General features: G+C 46.6%; 1 protein-coding gene across 2 annotated transcripts in view; it reads right to left on the bottom strand.

Moving 5' to 3' along the window:
• Positions 1-24,215, bottom strand: part of ttll5 (tubulin tyrosine ligase-like family, member 5) — a 340,921-nt gene that overhangs the window by 15,580 nt on the left and 301,126 nt on the right. For both annotated transcript variants that reach the window (XM_078234550.1, XM_078234552.1), the window contains 2 exons: positions 16,987-17,216; positions 2,652-2,731 (listed from right to left, as the gene is read on the bottom strand). In XM_078234550.1, coding sequence (XP_078090676.1) covers positions 2,652-2,731; positions 16,987-17,216 — 310 coding nt within the window. The remainder of the gene's footprint in view (positions 1-2,651; positions 2,732-16,986; positions 17,217-24,215) is intronic.

Genomic DNA, 24,215 nt, shown 5'->3' with positions numbered 1-24,215 from the left:
AGAGAAGTCAGGATGAGAGTGTAGAGGCTCTGGTCACAATCCTCCAATTTTCCTCAGTTATGGAATCAGTGTCAGAACTGGAGGACGGTAAATCCGGCAACATAGGACAATCAACCTATGGTTAGAAAACCTTCAGAGATAATAATCTGAGACAAAATTAATTGGCACTTGGAAACTTGTGGGTTAATAAAGGTCTAGCATGGACTTGTTAAAGGCACATTGTGTTTGACTAACTTGATTGGGTTCTTTGATGAAGTAATGGAGAGTGTTGATGAGGGTGGAGGATGTTGGATCTGTATTTGGACTTTCAAAAGGTACACCATCTAATAGATCTGTTAGCATAACTGAAGCCACTGTGATTGAAGGGAAGTAGCAGCATGGATATAAAACTGGCTAAGGAACAGAAAACACAGATCAGTGTGAATGGTTGTTTTTCAAACTGAAGTATACATTAGCATTCCCCTGGTATTAGAACAGCTATTCTTTTCGAAAGATATTAATGGTCTGGGCTTGGATATACAGGGCATAGTTCCAGATGATCATCGTCATCAGCTGTCCATTGATTTGAGTGATATCTACTCAGGGTTACGAGGAGTTTCTATTGGTCTCCATGTGATGAAAAGGGGAAAATAGACAAAGCTGAAAGCAATGAAAAGACTTTGTTTGCTTTCTTATGTTTATCTTGTATTCTGTCTCTCTCACTCACTTCTGCCCTTTCTCTCTCTTTTCCTTGGCTCCTCTCCTCCATTCCCACCACATACTCAGTGTCTGTCTCTCTTTCTCACTGTTTCTTTCCTCCCCTGTGCTTTCTCTCCTCTCGCTCCCCACCTTCTCAGGTCTCAGACTTTACAAGTAGCCAGTCCAAACCGTTGGATTAACTTCAACCACATGTGGTTAACTGAAAATCCAGATGTAGTTAATTATTAGTAAATAAAAACTGTGCAATGGATATTTTTACCCATTGTGTGATCTCAGTATTCATCTGTATGATTTGTGCATTTGATTTCTCACCTCCCTGTACATTTACTGGTAAAACAGTGAGAAGGAAAACAGAATGTGTAAGTGTCTTCAGCCAGACAGTGGTGAATCTGTGGAACTCTTTGCCGCAGAAGGCTGTGGAGGCCGGGTCATTGAGTATCTTTAAGACAGAGATAGATAGGTTCTTGATTAATAAGGGGATCAGGGGTTATGGGGAATAGGCAGGAGAATAGGGATGAGAAAAATATCAGCCATGATTGAATGGCAGAGCAGACTCGATGGGCCGAGTGGCCTGATTCTGCTCCTATGTCTTATGGTCTTACCCTAAACACGTTAAAGAAGCCATCCCCTACGGACAAGCCCTCCGTATACACAGGATCTGCTCGGATGAGGAGGATCGCAACAGACACCTCCAGACACTGAAAGATGCCCTCATAAGAACAGGATATGGCGCTCGACTCATTGATCAACAGTTCCAACGCGCCACAGCGAAAAACTGCACCGGCCTCCTCAGAAGACAAACACGGGACACAGTGGACAGAGTACCCTTTGTCATCCAGTACTTCCCCGGAGCGGAGAAGCTACGACATCTCCTCCGGAGCCTTCAACATGTCATCGATGAAGACGAACATCTCGCCAAGGCCATCCCCACACCCCCACTTCTTGCCTTCAAACAGCCGCACAACCTCAAACAGACCATTGTCCGCAGCAAACTACCCAGCCTTCAGGAGAACAGTGACCACGACACCACACAACCCTGCCACAGCAACCTCTGCAAGACGTGCTGGATCATCGACACGGATGCCATCATCTCACGTGAGAACACCATCCACCAGGTACACGGTACATACTCTTGCAACTCGGCCAACGTTGTCTACCTGATACGCTGCAGGAAAGGATGTCCCGAGGCATGGTACATTGGGGAAACCATGCAGATGCTACGACAACGGATGAATGAACACCGCTCGACAATCACCAGGCAAGACTGTTCTCTTCCTGTTGGGGAGCACTTCAGCGGTCACGGGCATTCAGCCTCTGATCTCTGGGTAAGCGTTCTCCAAGGCAGCCTTCACGACACACGACACCGCAGGGTCGCTGAGCAGAAACTGATAGCCAAGTTCCGCACACATGAGGATGGCCTCAACCGGGATCTTGGGTTCATGTCACACTATCTGTAACCCCCACAACTTGCCTGGGCTTGCAAAATCTCACTAACTGTCTTGCCTGGAGACAATACACATCTCTTTAACCTGTGCTTAATGCTCTCTCCACTCACATTGTTTGTACCTTTAAGACTTGATTAGCTGATTAGCATTCCAATCATTATTCTGTAAATTGAGTTTGTGTCTCTGTATGCCCTGTTTGTGAGCACATCTCCCACTCCACCTGACGAAGGAGCAGCATGCTCCGAAAGCTAGTGGCATTTGCTACCAAATAAACCTGTTGGACTTTAACCTGGTGTTGTTAGCCTCCTTACTGTGTTTACCCCAGTCCAATGCCGGCATCTCCACATTATGGTCTTATGGCCTTTTGCTCATCGTGGTGTTTTACTTGTGGAATGATGGGCTTGTTAATTCTACACTGAGAAATCAATGGCTGGTTAAAATGGCGCGGCCTGTGGATAGTCAGTGATTCCGATTGGGGAAATTGGTCTAACATTGTGGATATCTCACCTGTGCTGTTTGACGGAATTGATTCAGCTGAGCTTGTCTTTGGAGCTCGTCCTGATAGCTGGCTGTCAAAGGCAATCACTCTAAAAGAGATAAAAAGATTGGTTTCATTTCATTTCCATATGCTGACCAAAGCACCAATAGCAGCTCTCACAAAGGGTCATCCAGATGCAAAACGCTGGTTCTATTCTCTCTCCACAGACACTGCCAGACCTGCTGAGATTTTCCAGCATTTTCTGTTTTTGTTTCAGCACCAACACTGTGTAGGACTTTTAAATAAATATACAGGACAGTGAGGAGGGCCACTTACAGAGACATACAGCCCAGAGGATCTCAGGCTTATTCCCCAGTCTGAGCTGTGTTAGCTGATCACAGGCAGGGAGCAACTATAAATAGTGCTATAAGATCATTAACATTCATGAGACAGGGCATCAGATTAAAAATACATCATAAAGACATCACCATTGACAATGTCGCACTCTCTCACTACCTCACTATCGACAGTGCGGCACTCCATCAATACTGACCTTCCAGCGGTGCAGCACTCCCTCAGTAATAACCCTCTGACAGTGCGGCACTCCCTCAGTACTGACCCTCTCACAGTGCGGCACTCCCTCAGTACTGACCCTCTGACAGTGCAACACTCCCTCAGTACTGACCCTCTGACAGTGCGGCACTCCCTCAGTACTGACCCTCTCACAGTGCGGCACTCCCTCAGTACTGACCCTCTCACAGTGCGGCACTCCCTCAGTACTGACCCTCTGACAGTGCAACACTCCCTCAGTACTGACCCTCTGACAGTGCGGCACTCCCTCAGTACTGACCCTCTCACAGTGCGGCACTCCCTCAGTACTGACCCTCTCACAGTGCGGCACTCCCTCAGTACTGACCCTCTGACAGTGCAACACTCCCTCAGTACTGACCCTCTGACAGTGCAACACTCCCTCAGTACTGACCCTCTGACAGTGCAGCACTCCCTCAGCACTGACCCTCTGACAGTGCAGCACTCCCTCAGCACTGACCCTCTGACAGGGCAGCACTCCCTCAGTACTGACCCTCTGACAGCGCAGCACTCCCTCAGTACTGACTCTCTGACAGTGCAGCACTCCCTCAGCACTGACCCTCTGACAGTGCAGCACTCCCTCAGTACTGACCCTCTGACAGTGCGGCACTCCCTCAGTACTGACCCTCTGACAGCGCAGCACTCCCTCAGTACTGACTCTGACAGTGCGGCACTCCCTCAGTACTGACCCTCTGACAGTGCGGCACTCCCTCAGTACTGACCCTCTGACAGTGCGGCACTCTCTCAGTACTGACCCTCTGACAGTGCGGCACCCTCTCAGTACTGACCCTCTGACAGTGCGGCACTCCCTCAGTACTGACCCTCTGACAGTGCGGCACCCTCTCAGTACTGACCCTCTGACAGTGCGGCACTCCCTCAGTACTGACCCTCTAAACTTGTTGGACTTTAACCTGGTGTTGTTAAAACTCTTACTGTGTTTACCCCAGTCCAATGCCAGCATTTCCACATCATGTGCAGCACTCCCTCAGTATTGTTCCTCTAACAGTGCAGCACTCCCTCAGCACTGACCCTCTGACAGTGCGGCACTCCCTCAGTACTGATTCTCTGACAGTGCAGCACTCCCTTAATTCATCATTGGGAGTGTCAGAATTATGGGGATCAAGTTTCCCGAGTGTGGATTGCGCCCACAAACTCTGATTTATTGACATGTGAGTGTGTTGTCCACTGAACCAGAGCTAACAATTGAACAGAAGAAAATCTTTGCATTTCTATAGCACCTTTCATGCCCTCAGGATGTTACAGTTTTACAGCCACTTACATACATTTGAAGTCACAGACTATCCTGATTTGGAAATATATCACCATTCCTTCACTGTCACTGGGTGAAAATCCTGGAACTCCCTCCCTAACAGCACTGTGGTTGTACCTACACCATGTGGACTGCAGCGGTTCCAGAAGGCAGCTCACCTATACTTTCTGAAGGACAATTAGGGGTGGGCAACAAATGCTGGTCTAGCCACCGATGCCCATATCCTATGAGTGAATAATAACATAACAGACTAGAGTGAAAGGCCTGAGTTCCTCGAGGGAGGGTGGTAGGTCTCGAGAAGGTCAACAACATAGTGATGGGAACATTCGTGAAAGAGTTTAATCACAAAGGAGCAAATTTTAAATTCAAAGACTAGGAAGAGCAAGAACCAACATAGATCAGCAAGACCTGGATAATTGTTTGCTAGAATAAAGGGAGCATAGCATGTTTATGGAAGGTGAAAGATTAAGGCATCGACTAGCTGAGTTAGGATTACAACAACAGATGAGTTGAACGAGAGCATGGACAGAGACAGCAATGTAAGGGTTATTAGAAATTTCAAACCTCGGAGTGTTTGATGCAACAGTGAAAAGGGAGTTTTGCTCTGTATCTAGAACTTATAACCTGCATCCCTACAGCTGTGTATCAATCACAAACAATTGGCTCTGCCCTCTCTGCAACACCCTGTAAAAATTTCACAGTTGTCGTGATGGCATTTGAAATCATATGTACAGATCATTTATCCTGGCCTCTGTAAAGTAACTACTCTGCTATATTCCCGATATGGAACCAGACACAGAGCTCGTGCTGGGTCTGACCAGAACTGGACATGGTGTTCATGGCGGGTCTGACCAAAACCACCCAGTCTCAGTGTCAGTACTTGCTGAGGTTTGGATTGGAACCACTCAGCAAATGGAATCTCTCAACTTACTCGGCAGTTCGTGGATGTTTAACTTTTCCTAGTTTTTAACTGGACGGTAAATTTGAAATTCCACAGTCCTCTAAGTATATTTACCAAGCTATTTTGTGGTTAAAAGGAAACAAACTTGGACTGTGATCCGATTGAAATCATGTTGAGCAATGGCAAGCTCCAAATCCACCATTCACCAGGCTGATTAAACAAACTGAACAGCTGATCTGGGACTGACCGGCATTGGGGCAGCAACCGGGGCAGATCCTGTAGCAACATTTAAAAAGGCCACACTGTCTGTGTGGAGTTTGCACATTCTCCTCGTGTCTGTGTGGGTTTCCTCCAGGTGCTCCGGTTTCCTCCCACAGTCCAAAGATGTGCGGGTTAGGTTGATTGGCCAGGTTAAAAATTGCCCCTTAGAGTCGTGAGATGGGTAGGTTAGAGGGATTAGCGGGTAAAATATGTGGGGTTAGGGCCTGGGTGAGATTGTGGTCGGTGCAGACTCGATGGGCCGAATGGCCTCCTTCTGCACTGTAGGGATTCTATGATTCTATAGTCCTCCCTGTGTGGTTTGAACATAGGCAGCTACCCACCAAGTGATTATACGGTAACGGTGTTAACTCATCTCAATTCCATTCCCGTTACATGTGCGTCAGAACGGGATGGAATTGACATGGGCTGTTCCTGATCAGAGGCAATAAGCAAGTTTATTTTTAACAATATTCTCACCCAGAGGCAGATTGGTGAACAGGTCAGGCTTGCAGTTGGTGAGGGAGCATTCTGGAGCCAGGCGCAGCCCCTAATGGAACCTGCAGCTGCTAATGAGATAACCACCACCCCCCACCCTCTGCTAAACCTTTTTAAAAATTGATTTGCACGATGTGGGTATCCTTGGCTAGGCCAGCATTTGTTGCCCATCCCTATTTGCTCTGAAACTGAGTGCCTCGCAAGGCCATTTCAGAGGGCTGATTTAAGAGTCGACCACATTGCTGTGGGTCTGGAGTCACATGTAGGCCAGACCGGGTCAGGACGACAGATTTTCCTCCCTAAAGGACATTAGTGAACCAGATGGGTTTTTACGACAATCAACAAATATTTCATGGTCATCAGTAGACAGGTTGGCAGCCTGGGGTTGGGTTTGCGATTTGAAAAATGTTAATTTCATTCTGATCTCAATCCACTGGTTTTGAGGTTAAAATTCACCCTGTGTTTCCGCTTCACTTTTGTGATAGTTTCTTGGAGATGTTGCAGGCAAAACCCAACCATATCAGGGCTACTCAGCTACAGTGCGAGAGTCGGCATGTTCATCGGAGGGCAGCACGGTGACACAGTGGTTAGCACCGCTGCCTCACAGCACCAGGGACCCGGGTTCAATTCCGGCCTCAGGTCACTGTCTGTGCACGTTCTCCCTGTGTCTGCGTGGGTTTCCTCCGGGGTGCTCTGGTTTCCTCCCACAGTCCAAAGATGTGCGGGTTAGGTGAATTGGCCATGCTAAATTGCCCCTTAATGTCCCAAGATGTGTAAGTTAGGTGGATTGGCAGGGTAAATAAGCGGGGGTACCAGGGATAGAGCCTGGGTAAGATGCCCTGTTGGAGAGTCGGTGCAGACTCGATGGGCCGAATGGCTCCTTCTGCACTGTATTCTATGATTCTATGATATGGGAGGGGCAAAGTAAAGGAGGGAGGATTTAATGGAGGTGGGGGCACATACAGGAGGGGGGACGTACAATAACAGGATATCTACAGAGTGGGGGTGTACATGTTTGGGGGGAGACATAAAAGGAGGAAAATATAGATGAAGGGATGGGGCATACGGGAGGGATATGAGCAAGGAGAGGGGTAGTGTACAGGAGGCAGGAGTGTTAGTGCATAGCAGCTGCTTACGATTCACCCCTGGCAGGGTTAGTGTTTATACAGTAGGATTGGAATCTAATTTCGAGTGAGTGCTTGAACTTCTCCACATTTTTGTGGTTTATGCAGTGTGCAGGGCCTGAGTGTGGGAAAAAGGGAAACGTCAGCACAAAATTCAGGAAAATAAAGTGAAGAAGCTGGTAGGGATTCCTCAGGAATGAACGATGTATTGTGGTGGCAGATAAAGGCAGACCCTGAAAGTCAGACATTGTGACAGATTCAGCAGTGAGGAGGAGAGGGGGAGATGCCGGGGCTGGAGGAGAGGAATTTCCTCAATAAGACTGTGCTGTAACAGTCATTCCCAAATCCCTGCTACTGGTTGGAGCGCCGCAGCCCTTTGATTAAATTAGAAAGTGTGAACCCCAAACAGACAGCAGGTTGAGAGAAATCCCACTGTGCCCGCACTCAGTGGTTTCCACTACACACAGCATGACCCAGAAACAAATCCCAATATCACTGTAATAATAGGCTCACACACATGACCCTATTTTACCATTTGGGGTCTAAGGGCCGGATCCGTAATGCAGATCCGAGCCCGGAATCCTCTTTGCAGCACGCCCATACGCTTTTTGCCGGATCCGGTCCGATCCGCGCAGTGGGCGGGGCTTAGTGCTGCCGGAACGATCAGAGCTCTGAACTGTGCATGCGCAGTTCGAAAAAAATCTGAAGCTGCGCGCCCGGGCGGGAAAGAAAGAAACAGCAGAGAGAGCAGAGAGGCGGGGCGGGGGGGGGGGGAAGAGATGGACATGGGAGAATCTTGCAAACTGAAAATAATGTAGCATCTTCTTTGTGCTGCCTAATTATCTATGGGAAAGGTAATTAAACTACAGTGTCCTAGTGAGCAATTAGTGACCTGTATAATACATTTGTGATCTGTAACTGGATTGTTGATGTCCCTGTAGCCATGAGCCAGGTGCTCAAATGTTCAGAGCCATGTGGTGAACTTGGAAGAATTGTCCCCGTGGTGGAACTTGGTTGGAAATAAGATTCAAGGAGATTACTAAATCTGGGAAATCAACCATAGTGAAAAGAAGTTTGTATTGGCAACTCTTCTCTCACATTCCATGGCAGATGTGCCCCTACTTATGAATGTGATTTGCATGGGCAACGCTGGGTGCAGCTAATCTGCCTCTGGAGCAGCCTTGGATCCTTTCTTTCATCCTGTTTTCATTGGAACATTGCACAGAATTAGAGGAATTCCCTTTGGAAGATAATGTCAAAATTATAATCGCAGGAACTAAAAACCTGACAGTCAAAAATTTGGGAAAATATTTCAAAATATATATCCTCCCATCCATATTTTGAAATATTTTCCCAAATTTTCTGTACTGTAGGGTTTCTATGATTTCTATGAAGTTTCACCACGGGGACAATTCTTCCAAGTTCACCACATGGCTCTGAGCATTTGAGCACCTGGCTCATGGCTACAGGGACATCAACAATCCAGTTACAGATCACAAATGTATTATACAGGTCACTAATTGCTCACTAGGACACTGTAGTTTAATTACCTTTCCCATAGATAATTAGGCAGCACAAAGAAGATGCTACATTATTTTCAGTTTGCAAGATTCTCCCACGTCCACCCTCCCTCCGTAACCAGAGATCCATCTGAGCCCCCCCCCCCCCCGCTCCTCCGGCGGAAGGCCAGGAAGGTGCTGCAGGCTCTCGAAGGACTGCAGGTCGGAAGGATGGTGGAGGGAGACCAGTAATCGAGGTAGGTTGGGAGTGTGCTCTGCTGAGGGGGGCCTGCCTCCCAGGGGGTCTGATCCCGGGGGGGGGGGGGTCTGCCGGGGTGGTAAGCGGGGGGGGTCTGCGAAGGATGGTTGAGGAGGATGGGCTTCGGAGGTTCCCCTGCAGAATAGAAATCCGCTTCGGATTTTTATTCTGCAGGTCGCTTACAGCGCGGATCCGGAACGGACCAGAAGACGGTAAAGTGGGATTTGGCGGTAGAGTTGGGCGCGCGGTTCATTAAGTCGATTTAAATGCAAGCTAATGCATTTAAATCGTCGGGCCACCCAATTCGGGCGCAGACTGGACCTGCGCCCGAATCGGGTGTCGGTAAAGCCGCGATCTGCTCGGATTCGGGTGCAGATCGCGTTAAAGGCCTGACGCCCGACTTTACCGTGATTTCGGGCCCATTTTCGGGCGCGAATGTTTGGTAAAATCGGGCCCACAGAGCGAGACTGCAGGAACACCACTGATACAGACAGCTTTCAACATTCTCTGTCCTCCATTCTCATTCTCTTATTCACTTTTCTTCCGTATTCCCTATCCGGCCCATACTTTCATTATTTTATCTATGACCACGGGATTCCTTGGGGATTCTGCCAATCTACTTGTGTGATTCAGGAATACACTGACGTGGTGACACAGGCAATGTTTGGCCTGTTCGTTTTGCTGTTTTGTTGAAATAAGGATCTTTGCTGTGTGTAACAAGATGGTAAATTCATCTATCCTTGGCCAGGGAAATAATAGTAAGAAGTTTAACAACACCAGGTTAAAGTCCAACAGGTTTATTTGGTAGCAAAAGCCACACAAGCTTTCGGAGCTCTTAGCCCCTTCTTCAGGTGAGTGGGAATTCTGTTCACAAACAGAGCTTATAAAGACACAGACTCAATTTACATGAATAATGGTTGGAATGCAAATACTTACAACTAATCAAGTCTTTAAGAGACGAAACAATGTGAGTGGAGAGAGCATCAAGACAGGCTAAAAAGATGTGTATTGTCTCCAGACAAGACAGCCAGTGAAACTCTGCAGGTCCACGCAACTGTGGGAGTTACAAATAGTGTGACATGAACCCAATATCCCGGTTGAACCTCAACCGGGATATTGGGTTCATGTCACACTATTTGTAACTCCCACAGTTGCGTGGACCTGCAGAGTTTCACTGGCTGTCTTATCATAGAAATCATAGAAACCCTACAGTGCAGAAGGAGGCCATTCGGCCCATCGAGTCTGCACCGACCACAATCCCACCCAGGCCCTACCCCCACATATTTACCCACTAATCCCTCTAACCTACACATCCCAGGACTCTAAGGGGCAATTTTTAATCTGGCCAATCAACATAACCCGCACATCTTTGGACTGTGGGAGGAAACCGGAGCACCCGGAGGAAACCCACGCAGACACGAGGAGAATGTGCAAACTCCACACAGACAGTGACCCGAGCCAGGAATCGAACCCAGGACCCTGGAGCTGTGAAGCAGCAGTGCTAACCACTGTGCTACCGTGCCGCCGTCTTGTCTGGAGACAATACACATCTTTTTAGCCTGTCTTGATGCTCTCTCCACTCACATTGTTTCGTCTCTTAAAGACTTGATTAGTTGTAAGTATTTGCATTCCAACCATTATTCATGTAAATTGAGTCTGTGTCTTTATAAGCTCTGTTTGTGAACAGAATTCCCACTCACCTGAAGAAGGGGCTAAGAGCTCCGAAAGCTTGTGTGGCTTTTGCTACCAAATAAACCTGTTGGACTTTAACCTGGTGTTGTTAAACTTCTTACTGTGTTTACCCAGTCCAACGCCGGCATCTCCACATCAGGGAAATAATAACTAATTATCAATGAATAAAAGTCTTGTGTATGCTGTGCGCCTCCTGCCATACAATATATTTGCAGCTTTGTGACAATTTAGCTCTCAGGAAACCCTTCAATCCCCACACCCCTGCCACCTGCTCAATTTCTGGACAAACAGTTCTGCGACAGTGAGACACTTGTGTTCACAGCTTGAGGTGACTTTTACTGTGCTGTACACGGTGCACAGTGTAACCCGAGCACTGAGAGGTGACAGGACAAGAAGTATAACAGGTAAAACAGATGAACTGAGAGCCTGGATTACTGCATGGAATTATGGTGCTATTGCAATTACGGAGACAAGGAGGGACGGGTTTGGCAGCTTAACATTCCGGGATACTGTTGTTTTAGACGGGACAGAAGGGGAAACAAAAGGGGTGGGGGAGTTGCATTCTGATTAGGGAGCACAGCACGGTGTCGAGGGAGGAGACATTGGAGGGATCTTGCAGTGAGGCATTATGGGTGGAGCTCAGGAATAGGAAGGGTGAAAGCACAATGTTGGGAGTGTACTATAGACCTCCCAACAGCCCGCAGGAGACAGAGGAGCAGCTGTGTAGTCAGATGCTGAAAAGGTGTGAAAAAAGCAGGGTAGTTGTGTTGGGTGACTTTAACTTCCCCCATATTGACTGGGAATCACTTACAGCCAGGGGCTCGGACAGAGAGCAATTTGTTAGATGTGTCCAGGAGGGCTTTTGATACAGTATTTGACAATCAAACTAGGGAGGAGGCCATACTAGACTTGGTATTGGGGAATGATGATGTGGAGATGCTGGCGTTGGACTGGGGTAAGCACAGTAAGAAGTCTCACAACACCAGGTTAAAGTCCAACAGGTTTATTTGGCACTAGCCTTCGGAGTCTCAGGCTCCTTCATCAGGTGAGTGAGGACTTGTCACTCACCTGATGAAGGAGCCTGAGACTCCGAAAGCTAGTGCCAAATAAACCTGTTGGACTTTAACCTGGTGTTGTGAGACTTCTTATTGGGGACTGAGCCAGGTCAGGTGATCCAAGTTTACATGGGGGAGCATTTTGGGTTTAGTGACCATAATTCCATAAGATTTTGGATGGTCATGGATAAGGACAAGAGTGACCCTCGGGTGAGGATGCTTAGTTGGGCGAGAGCCAATTACATCCAAATTAGACAGGAACTGGGGAATGTGGATTGGGAGCGGCTATTTGAGGGCAAATCTAGATCTGACATGTGGAGGGCTTTTAAAGACCAGTTGATTGAAGTGCAGGACAGGCATGTCCCTGCAAAAATGAAGGATAGAAATGGCAGGATTCAGGGAGCATGGATGACAAGGAAAATTGTAAGCTTAGTCAAAAGAAAAAAAGGCAATACAACTCCCCCACCTCTTTCGAGTTTAATAATATCCTTTCTATAATAGGGTGACCAGAACTGCACACAGTATTCCAAGTGTGGCCTTACCAATGTCTTGTACAACTTCAACAAGGCGTCCCTGTATTCAATGTTTTGACCAATGAAATCAAGCATGCCAAATGCCTTCTTCACCACCCTGTCCACCTGTGACTCCACTTTCACGGAGCTATGAACACTGCCAGTAACCTTTACCCCTAGATCTCTTTGTTCTATAACTCTCCCAATGCCCTACCATTTTCTGAGTAAGTCCTGCCCTGATTCAATCTACCAAAATGCATCACTTCACATTTATTTAAATTAAACTCCATCTGCCATTCATCGGCTCACTGGCCCAATTGATCAAGATCCCGTTGCAATCCTAGATAACCTTCTTCATTGTCCACTATGCCACCAATCTTGGTGTCACCTGCAAACTTACTATCTATCCCAGGTTACTGTGGGAGGCAAGGGAAGGAATAATTGGGGCCTTAACAGACATCTTCATATCCTCTTTGACCACAGTGAGGTTCTGAAGGACTGGAGAATAGCCGGTGTTGTTCCCTTATTTAAGAAAGGAAGCAGGGATCATCCAGGAAATCATAGGCCAGTGAGCCTGATGTCAGTGGTGGGGAAGCTTTTGGAGAAGATGCTGGGGGAAAGGATATATGCACATTTGGAAGAAAATTGACTAGTTAGTGACTGGCAGCATGGTTCTGTCCAGGGAAGGTCCTGTCTCACCAACTTGATTGAGTTTTTTGAAGAGGCGACAAAGATAATTGAAGAGGGAAGGGCTGTGGATGTAGTTTATATGGATTTTAGTAAGGATTTTGACAAGGTCCCACATGGCAGACTGGTACAAAACTAAAATCACATGGGATTTGGGGTAGGCTGGCTCGATGGATATAGATTTGGCTTGATTATAGGGGACAGCAAGCAGTGGTGGAAGGGTGTTTTTCAGAATGGAGATTTGTGGCTAGTGGTGTTCCGCAGGGATCAGTGTTGGGACCTCTGTTGTTTGTAGTATATATAAATGATCTGGAGGAAAATGTGGGTGGTCTGATTGCTAAGTTTGTGGATGACATGAAGATTGGTGGAGTTGCTGATAGTGCCAGGGATTGTCAGAGGATACAATAGGATAGAGATAGATTGGAGACTTGGGCACAGAAATGGAGTTTAATCCGGACAAATGCGAGGTGATGCATTTTGGAGGATCAAATTTAGGTGTGAATTATACTGTAAATGGCAGAACCCTTAGGAACATTAACATACAGAAGGATCTGGGCGTGCAGGTCCACAGTTCCCTAAAAGTGGCAATGCAGATGGCCAAGGTGATTAAGAAGGTATATGGCATGCTTGCCTTCAACGGACAGGGCATTGAGTACAAGAGTTGGGAAATCATGTTGCAGCTATATAAAACCTTGGTTCGGCCGCATTTGGAGTATTGCATGCAGTTCTGGTCACCACACTACCAGAAGGACGTGGAAGCCTTGGAGAGAGTGCAAAGAAGGTTCACCAGGATGTTGCCTGGTCTCGAGGGTGTTGGCTATGAGGAGAGGTTGAATAAACTAGGATTGTTTTCACTGGAAAGACAGAGGCTGAGGGGAGATTGGATAGAGGTCTACAAAATTATAAGTGGCATAGACAGGGTGGATAGTCAGGGGCTTTTTCCCAGGGTGGAAATGTCAATTACAAGGGGGCACAGGTTCAAGACAAGAGGGGGAAAGTTTAAGGGAGATGTGCTGGGGAAGTTTTTCACGCAGAGAGTGGTGGGTGCCTGGAACGTGCTGCCAGAGGAGATGATGGAAGCAGGCACATTAGCAACATTTAAGAGGCATCTGGATGGGTCCATGAATAGAGGGGGAATAGAGGGATACGGACCAAGTAAGGGCAGAAGGTTTATTTTGGTTGGGGCATCATGATCGGCACAGACTTGGAGGGCCGAAGCGCTTGTTCCTGTGCTGTACTTTGTTCTTTGTAATATGGTTGAAGCAGCACCCTTGTGACTGATGTCTGTGGTAATGGGAAATTGCTAGTTGCCGGTAGAGGTGGCTGTTCACAATAAACAGAGATGGTGTAAACTACAGCTCATCCAAAACTCTGCTGCCCCATATCCAAACACACATTAAGTGCCATTCATCCACTATCCTTGTGTTTACTGATCTTCACTGTTACCCTCTCTGACATTTCCTCAAAGTTAAAATTCTCTTTCTTATTTTCTAATCCCTCTATGGCCTCACACCTCCCTGTACCTTTAAGTTCCTCTGAGATATGGAGCTATTACGAGGGGGCATAACTATAGGGTTCGTGGTGGGAGATACAGGAAGGATATCAGAGGTAGGTTCTTTACGCAGAGAGTGGTTGGGGTGTGGAATGGACTGCCTGCAGTGATAGTGGAGTCAGTGATAGGAACATTTAAGCGGTTATTGGATAGGCACATGGAGCACACCAGGATGATAGGGAGTGGGATAGCTTGATCTTGGTTTCAGATAAAGCTCGGCACAACATCGTGGGCCGAAGGGCCTGTTCTGTGCTGTACTGTTCTATGTTCTATATCTCTGCTCCTCCAACTTGGATTTTTGTACATTCCTGCCTAAACTTCTCACCCTAATTACCTTCTTCGACACCTCGCAGGTCTATATTTCAGCGCTGATTTGAGTTGACAGCCATCAATATAAGTTGGACTATCTGGTTGTTCAGGGGATGCTGATCAGATCAGGGCAGTTTAGCTTCCCGTGCCTGAAAGGAAGGGATCACAGCTCTATTTGCCCAGTAAACTAGCTGTTCAATCAGATCTGTGTAAATCTGTAGCCTCTGTCAGAGTTACAGCACTGCATCCACTTGACCAGGCAATTCTTAACCTAAGGCCAGTGTAAACATAGCATCTAGTGTCAAGCATTTCATACAACTGAGGAGGAAGGATAGCTTGGTGAGTCACAGGAAAAGAAAGAGACACAGGTTGCAAGACAAGTGAAGGGCTGTTGGGACCTGACCCTGCACAGGTTTTTAGTTTTGTTTTTCTGCTTCTGAGAAAGTTCAGGGATGAGTGCACTTCTCAGGGTGTGATCAAACAGGAAAGCTCCAACTTCCAGGAGCTTTTTTCTCTTTATTCTTTCATGAGATGTACGTGCTATTAGCAAAGCCAGTGTTTATAACCCATCCCAGAGTCAACCACATTGCTGTGGGTCTGGAGTCACATATAAAGCACACCGGGTAAGGATCACAGATTTCCTTCCCCAAAGGACATCAGTGAATCAGATGAGTTTTTACAACAATGGGTGATAGTTGTATGGTCATCATTCCTGAGGCTAGAGTTTGAGTCCAGATTTTATTTTTAAATTCAATTTTAATTTTAAATTTCTGGTAGGCAGGGTTTGAACCTGCATTTCAGAGCATTAATTAGCCTCTGGATCAGTAATCTAATGACACTGCCACCTAATCATCATCTCTCCTCGATGCTAATCACAGAATCTTTACAGTCCTAGTGCTCGTTACTGGGAGTTGTCAATGTAGTGGGCCGGGAGGTGTTGGAGACAGCCTCTGAGTGGATTTGTGATAGACTCTATAATATATACTGTATGCATTATTCTCTATATTATATATCTAATGTGTACCATTCTCTATAACATACTCTGCATGCACTATTCCCTAAGACATATTGCATATACAACATATCTTTATAACTGAAAGTTGGGAGTGCAACCATTGAGCCAAGGCTGACACCTACTGTGTGTACAGAATAACACATACTGCACCCACTATTCACTATTTAACAGACATGGACCCCTCAATTCTCTGGCGGCCACTCCTGCAAGTGTTGCATCGCTGTACTTGGTTGTCTGTCAGAGATGCTGCCAGCACTCCAAACTGCAAGCTCATCACCCTGAAACAACCACTGGAGATTCAGTATGCAACATGGAAGTCAGTGCACTCCAATGTGACCTGATAGAAGTCTACAAGATTATGAGAGGCATGGACAGAGTGGATAGTCAGAAGCTTTTTCCCAGGGTGGAAGAGTCAATTACTAAGGGGCACAGGTTTAAGGTGCGAGGGGCAAGGTTTAAAAGAGATGTACGAGGCAGAGCTTTTACACAGAGGGTGGTGGGTGCCTGGAACTCATTGTCGGGGAAGGTAGTGGAAGCGGATACGGTAGTGACTTTTAAGGGGCGTCTTGACAAATACATGAATAGGATGGGAATAGAGGGATGTGGTCCCCGGAAGGGTAGGGGGTTTTAGTTCAGTCGGGCAGCATGGTCGGTGTAGGCTTGGAGGGCCAAAGGGCCTGTTCCTGCGCTGTAATTTTCTTTGTTCTTTGTATTACCCATACTGTAGTATATGAATGGTCTCCACCTGTTCATATCCTTATGTTTGTGTTGTGTATGTGCGTATTAATGTATCAGTGTACATGTATTTTATGAGAGGCTGAAGATTGTAGCAGAGGGTAAATGGGGAGGTTTTGGCACAGTGAGCAATAGGTGGCTCACACTAGATTTTTTAGCACTTTGAAAGCAGATATTGAGATGGAAGAATTGGCAGAGGCAGCCAAAGAACTGAGTGGAGCAATGAAGATGTGTGATGCCATCTCAAGTGCTAGCTAAAAGCTAACTCCCTCAATCTTGTTGTTGAAGTAAGGAAGGGAAGCCTGGCTTTGGTAATTTAGCTACCACGAGGACCAGTAAGCAGTTAAGCTGGCAGAGTTATTAGAAGTGGAGGAAAGGCAGTGGGTCAGAATGGGTGCTGAGGCGCCTACCTGGGTACCCTCTGGGTGACTGTCTTTCTGACCATCCCCTGCTTGTTACTTGGTGGTGGTCTCGGTGGGAGGAGTGGCGGGCTGCTCTCAGATGCCTCCAGTTTCTGCTGGTTCACTTGCCACTGACTGTAGGGGTTGCTGCTCCCTGAGGTCTGATTCCCTGCTGTGAGGGCTGCTGGCCACTGGGTGCTCGCTTCCATGGCCAACAACTGGTTTTCTGCAAGGATCGCCTGTAACACCAAGAAACATAGATACGTTAAGAACGTACACACATAGATATAAATGTATAGATATACACCAATGCATATACATGTATATTGTTACATACAAATATATATAATTTAAAATACATGTACACTGATACATTAATACGCACATACACAACACAAACATAAGGATACGAACAGGTGGAGACCATTCATATACTACAGTATGGGTAATACAAAGAACAAAGAAATTTACAGCACAGGAACAGGCCCTTCGGCCCTCCCAGCCTGCACCGACCATGCTGCCAAACTTAACTGAAACCCCCTACGCTTCCGGGGACCATATCCCTCTATTCCCATCCTATTCATGTATTTGTAAAGATGCCCCTTAAAAGTCATTATCGTATCTGCTTCCACTACCTCCTCCAGCAACGAGTTCCAGGCACCCATCACTCTCTGTGTAAAAAATCTGCCTCGTACATCTCCTTTAAACCTTGCCCCTCGCACCTTAAACCTGTGCCCCCTAGTAATTGACTCTTCCACCCTGGGAAAAAGCTTCTGACTATCCACTCTGTCCATGCCTCTCATAATCTTGTAGTCTTCTATCAGGTCACCCCTCAACCTCCGTCGTTCCAGTGAGAACAAACCAAGTTTCTCCAACCTCTCCTCATAGCTGATGCCCTCCATACCAGGCAACATCCTGGTAAATCTTTTCTGTACCCTCTCCAAAGCGTCCACATGTCTTGAGATGTATAGAAAGCTGGTTAGCAGACAGGAATCAAAGAGTTGAAATGGGTCTTTTTTTGATTGGCAGGCAGTGACTAGTGGAATACCTCAAGAATCTGTGCTAGGACCCCAGCTGTTCACATTATATATTAATGATTTGGAAGAGGGAACAAAATGTATTATTTCCAAATCTGCAGATGATACAACGTTGGGTGGGAGGGTGAGCTGTGAGGGGGATGCAGAGATGCTTCAGCATGATTTGGACAGGCTGAGTGAGTGGGCATGTGCATGGTAGATGCAGCATAATGTGGATAAATGTGAGGTTATCCACTTCAGCACCAAAAATAGGAAGGCAGATTATTATTTGAATGGGTGTAAATTGAGAGAGGTGGATACTCAGCGAGACCTTGGTGCCCTTGTGCATCAGTCACTGAAAGTAAGCGCGCAGGTACAGCAGGCAGTAAAGAATGCAAATGATATGTTGACCTTCATAGTGAGAGGATTCGAACATAGGAATAGGGATGTTTTACTACAATTGTACAAGGCATTGGTGAGGCCACACTTGGAGTACTGTGTGCAATTTTGGTGTCCTTATCTGAGGAAGGATGTCCTTGATATAATAGAGGGAGTACAGCGAAGGTTTACCAGGCTGATTTCTGAGATGGCAGGTCTGTCATATGAGGAGAGAGTAAATTGGTTAGGGTTATATTTGGAGTTTAGAAGAGTGAGAAGGGATTGCATAAAATTTATAAAATTCTAACAGGATTAGACGGGGTAGATTCAGAAAGAATGCTCCCAATGGTGGGGGAGTCCAGAACCAGGTTAGCCCTCAAACAAATAGTTTGAGGATCAGGGGTAAACCTTTTAGAACTGAGGTGAGGAGATATTTCTTCACCCAGAGAGTGGTGAATGTGTGGAATTCACTCCCACAGAAAGTAGTTGAGGCCAAAAATTTGTGATTTCAAGAAGGAATTAGATATAGCTCCTGGGGTTAAAGGGAATCAAGGGATTTGGGGAAAAGGCGGGATCTGATTTTTGACAGACAAGAAAGTCAGGGATTATGAGAGTCAGATTTGAGACACAGCCAGGTCAGCAATGATATTATTGAATGATGGAGTCGGCTAAAGGGTTGAATGGTCTACCTCTGCTTCCTCCTATGTCCCAACAGACCCTCCAACCTCTTGTGTCATTCAGTTTGATCATGGCTGATCAGTATCTTAACTCCATTTAGCCACTTTTGACACTTATCTACAATATCTGCCTGTTAGAGGTTTCCTCCCACAGTCTGAACGACATGCTGGTTAGGGTGCATTGGCCATGCTAAATTCACCGTTAGTGTACCCGAGCAGGTGCCGGAGTATGGCGACTAGGGGGTTTTCACAGTAACTTAATTGCAGTGTTAATATAAGCCTACTTGTGACACTAATAAATAAACTTTAAAGTTTGTACATTCTCCCCATATCTGGGCGCTTTGGTTTCCTCCCACAGTCCAAAGATGTGCCGATTAGGTGGATTGGCCATGCTAAATTGTCCCTTAGTGTCCTAAGATGTGTAAGTTAGGTGGATTAGCCATGGTAAATATGTGGATAGTACGGGGGGGAGGGCCTGGGTGGGATGCTGTTTCAGAGAGTCGGTGCACACTGGATGGGCTCGATAGCCTCTTTCTGCACTGTAGGGATTCTATGGTTCTATGAATATCTTTATCTTATGCGTAATATATGTACATAATGTAGACAAATATACATTTACAATATATCTATCTAGATGCAGACATACACACAACACTAAACAAAGAACAAAGAACAGTACAGCACAGGAAACAGGCCCTTCGTCCCTCCAAGCCTGTGACGCTCATTGGCCCAACTAGACCATTCGTTTGTATCCCTCCATTCCCAGACTGCTCATGTGACTATCCAGGTAAGTCTTAAACGATGTCAGCGTGCCTGCCTCCACCACCCTACTTGGCAGCGCATTCCAGACCCCCACCACTCTCTGTGTAAAAAATGTCCCTCTGATATCTGAGTTATACCTCGCCCCTCTCAGCTTGAGCCCGTGACCCCTCGTGATCGTCACCTCCGACCTGGGAAAAAGCTTCCCACTGTTCACCCTATCTATACCCTTCATAATTTTGTACACCTCTATTAGGTCTCCCCTCATTCTCCGTCTTTCCAGGGAGAACAAGCCCAGTTTACCCAATCTCTCCTCATAGCTAAGACCCTCCATACCAGGCAACATCCTGGTAAACCTTCTCTGCACTCTCTCTAAAGCCTCCACGTCCTTCTGGCAGTGCGGCGACCAGAACTGGACGCAGTACTCCAAATGTGGCCTAACCAGCATTCTATACAGCTGCAACATCAGACTCCAGCTTTTATACTCTATACCCCGTCCTATAAAGGCAAGCATACCATATGCCTTCTTCACCACCTTCTCCACCTGTGCTGCCATGTTCAAGGATTTGTGGACTTGCACACCTAGGTCCCTCTGTGTTTCTATACTCCTGATGGCTCTGCCATTTATTGTATAACTCCCCCCTACATTAGTTCTTCCAAAATGCATCACTTCGCATTTATCTGGATTAAATTCCATCTGCCATTTCTCCGCCCAATTTTCCAGCCTATCTATATCCTGCTGTATTGTCTGACAATGTTCATCGCTATCTGCAAGTCCAGCCATCTTTGTGTCATCCGCAAACTTGCTGATTACACCAGTTACACCTACTTCCAAATCATTTATATATATCACAAATAGCAGAGGTCCCAGTATAGAGCCCTGCGGAACACCACTGGTCACAGACCTCCAGCCGGAAAAAGACCCTTTGACTGCTACCCTCTGTCTCCTGTGGCCAAGCCAGTTTTCTACCCATCTAGCCACCTCTCCTTGTATCCCATGAGCCTTAACCTTCTTAACCAATCTGCCATGAGGGACTTTGTCAAATGCCTTACTGAAATCCATATCGACGACATCCACGGCCCTTCCTTCGTCAACCGTTTTTGTCACTTCCTCAAAAAACTCCACCAAATTTGTAAGGCACGACCTCCCTCTTACAAAACCATGCTGTCTGTCACTAATGAGATTGTTCCATTCTAAATGCGCATACATCCTGTCTCTAAGAATCCTCTCCAACAACTTCCCTACCACGGACGTCAAGCTCACTGACCTATAATTACCCGGGTTATCCCTTCTACCCTTCTTAAATAACGGTACCACATTCGCTATCCTCCAATCCTCAGGGCCCTCACCTGTGTTCAATGAAGAGACAAAGATTTCCGTCAGAGGCCCAGCAATTACATCTCTTGTCTCCCTGAGCAGTCTAGGATAGATGCCATCAGGCCCTGGGGATTTGTCAGTTTTAATGTTACCTAAAAAACCTAACACTTCCTCCCTTGTAATGGAGATTCTCTCTAATGGGTCAACACCTCCCTCTGAGACACTCCCAGTCAACAAGTCCCTCTCCTTTGTGAATACTGATGCAAAGTATTCATTTAGGATCTCCCCTATTCCCTTGGGTTCGAAGCATAATTCCCCTCCTTTGTCTCTGAGAGGTCCGACTTTTTCCCTGGCAACTCTTTTGTTCCTAACATATGAATAAAATGCCTTAGGATTCTCCTTAATCCTGTCTGCCAAGAACATGTCGTGACCTCTTTTTGCCCTTCTAACTCCCCGTTTGAGTTCTTTCCTACTCTCTCTGTATTCCTCCAGAGCTCCATCTGTTTTCAGTTGCCTGGACCTAACGTACGCCTCTCTTTTCTTTTTGATCAGATCCTCAATTTCCCTGGTTATCCATCGCTCTCGAATCCTAACTTTCCTATCCTTCCTTTTTACAGGCACATGCCTGTCCTGCAGCCTTATCAACTGTTCCTTAAAAGACTCCCACATGCCAGACGTGGACTTACCCCCGAACAGCCTCTCCCAATCAACGGACACCAATTCCTGCCTAATGTGGCTATAGTTATCCTTCCCCCAATTTAGCACCCTACCCTTAGGACAACATTCGTCCTTGTCCATTACTGTCCTAAAGTTAACAGAGTTGTGGTCACTATTTGCCACATGTTCCCCTACCGAAACTTTGATGACCTGACTGGGCTCATTTCCCAGAACTAGATCCAGTATAGCCCCCTCTCGAGTTGGGCTATCTACATACTGTTCCAAAGAACCTTCCAGTACGCATTTTACAAATTCCTCCCCGTCCAGACCATTTATGCATCACCTTAAAGAAGGAAAGGTAAGCAGCTTCACAGAAGCATAATTAGGCAAAAAAAGGGCACAGAACTAAAGAAGCAGATATTCTGGAGTCCAGGCAGCTGAAGGCATACAACATGCAGTGAAGGAAGTGGTGGAGGAAGAAGAGGCCAAATCAAAAAGATGAGGCGTTCCGGGATGGGGGGGGGGGGGGGGGGGGGGGGGGGGGGGGGGGGGGGTTGTAGGTCTGGAGAAGGTTAACAAGACAGGGACAGTGAGGTCATGAATGAGTTTCAACATGAGGGTGCAAATTATGAATTGAAACCTTCGAAGGATCAGAGAGCAATGTAGTTCAGCCAGGACAGAGTGCTTGGGTCTTGGTCACAATGTGGAGTTGCCGGCGTTGGACTGGGATAGGCACAGTAAGTAGTCTCACAACACCAGGTTAAAGTCCAACAGATTTATTTGGTAGCACAAGCTTTCGGAGCGTTGATCCTTCATGTATGTGATAGAAAAAGGGCAGCAGAATTTTGGATGAGTTGATTTTTATGCAGAAATTGAGAGTAGTTGAGTCAGGCAGAGGCAGGCAGATCATACAAGGGTGATCCTAATCACCACCTACCCTAGGAGCATTGGATGCAATAGTGTAAAAGGAGTTTTGCTATGTATTTAACACATCTAACTTGTATCCCCCATGGCCCTGCATTAATTTCAAACCCATCCCACTGCCATGCACTTTCCGTTTGGTCCTGTATCTTTCTCTATTCAAATATTTATCCAATTTTCATTGAAACACATCATGGCCTCTGGCTCATTCATTCCTTATATTTAAACCATTCCGTATGCCAACAACTTTTGTGTTAAAAATTTCTTCTAACCTCGATCCTCATTCCATCAGTGACAAATTTAAATGGGGGACTTCTCTGCTCCAGAATCACGGATGGCCACAAATCAATTCCAGCCTCCCGGACTACCTGGATCCACTACAGTTTGCCTACTGTCGCAAGAGATCCACAGCAGATGCCATCTCCCTGGCCCTGCACTCAACCATGGAACACCTAGATAACAAGGACACCTATGTCGGACTCCTATTTATTGACGACAGCTCAGCCTTCACCACCATTATTCCCACAAAATTCATCTCCAAACTCCGTGGCCTGGGCCTCGGCACCTCCCTCTGCGACTGGATCCTGAACTTCCTAACTCACAGACCACAATCAGTAAGGATTGGCAACAACATCTCCTCCACGATAATCCTCAACACCGGTGCCCCACAAGGCTGTGTTTCCAGTCCCCTACTATACTCCTTATACACCTATGACTGTGTGGCCAAATCCCCCTCCAATTCGATTTTCAAGTTTGCTGACGACACCACCGTCGTGGGTCGGATCTCAAACAATGACGAGACAGAGAACAGGAATGAGATAGAGAATCTGGTGAACTGGTGCGGCAACAATAATCTCTCCCTCAATGTCAACAAAACGAAGGAGATTGTCATCGACTTCAGGAAGCGTAAAGGAGAACATGCCCCTGTCTACATCAATGGGGACGAAGTAGAAAGGGTCGAGAGCTTCAAGTTTTTAGGTGTCCAGATCACCAACAACCTGTTCTGGTTCCCCCTTGCCGACACCATAGTTAAGAAAGCCCACCAACGCCTCTACTTTCTCAGAAGACTAAGGAAATTTGGCATGTCAGCTATGACTCCCACCAACTTTTACAGATACACCATAGAAAGCATTCTTTCTGGTTGTATCACAGCCTGGTAAGGCTCCTGCTCTGCCCAAGACCGCAAGAAACTACAAAAGATTGTGAATGTAGCCCAATCCATCACGCAAACCAGCCTCCCATCCATTGACTCTGTCTACACTTCCCGCTGCCTCGGCAAAGCAGCCAGCATACTTAAGGACCCCACACACTCCGGACATTCTCTCTTCCACCCTCTTCCTTCGGGAAAAAGATACAAAAGTCTGAGGTCACGTAACAACCGACTCAAAAACAGCTTCTTCCCTGCTTCTGTCAGACTTTTGAATGAACTTACCTTGCATTAAGTTGATCTTTCTCTACACCCTAGCTATGACTGTAACACTACATTCTGCACTCTCTCCTTTCCTTCTCTAT

This window comes from Mustelus asterias, chromosome 18, assembly GCF_964213995.1.
Source record: "Mustelus asterias chromosome 18, sMusAst1.hap1.1, whole genome shotgun sequence".
NCBI classification, from domain to species: Eukaryota; Metazoa; Chordata; class Chondrichthyes; order Carcharhiniformes; family Triakidae; genus Mustelus; species Mustelus asterias.
Note: the sequence above shows the minus strand (reverse complement) of the source record. Positions and strands in the feature narration are given on the sequence as shown.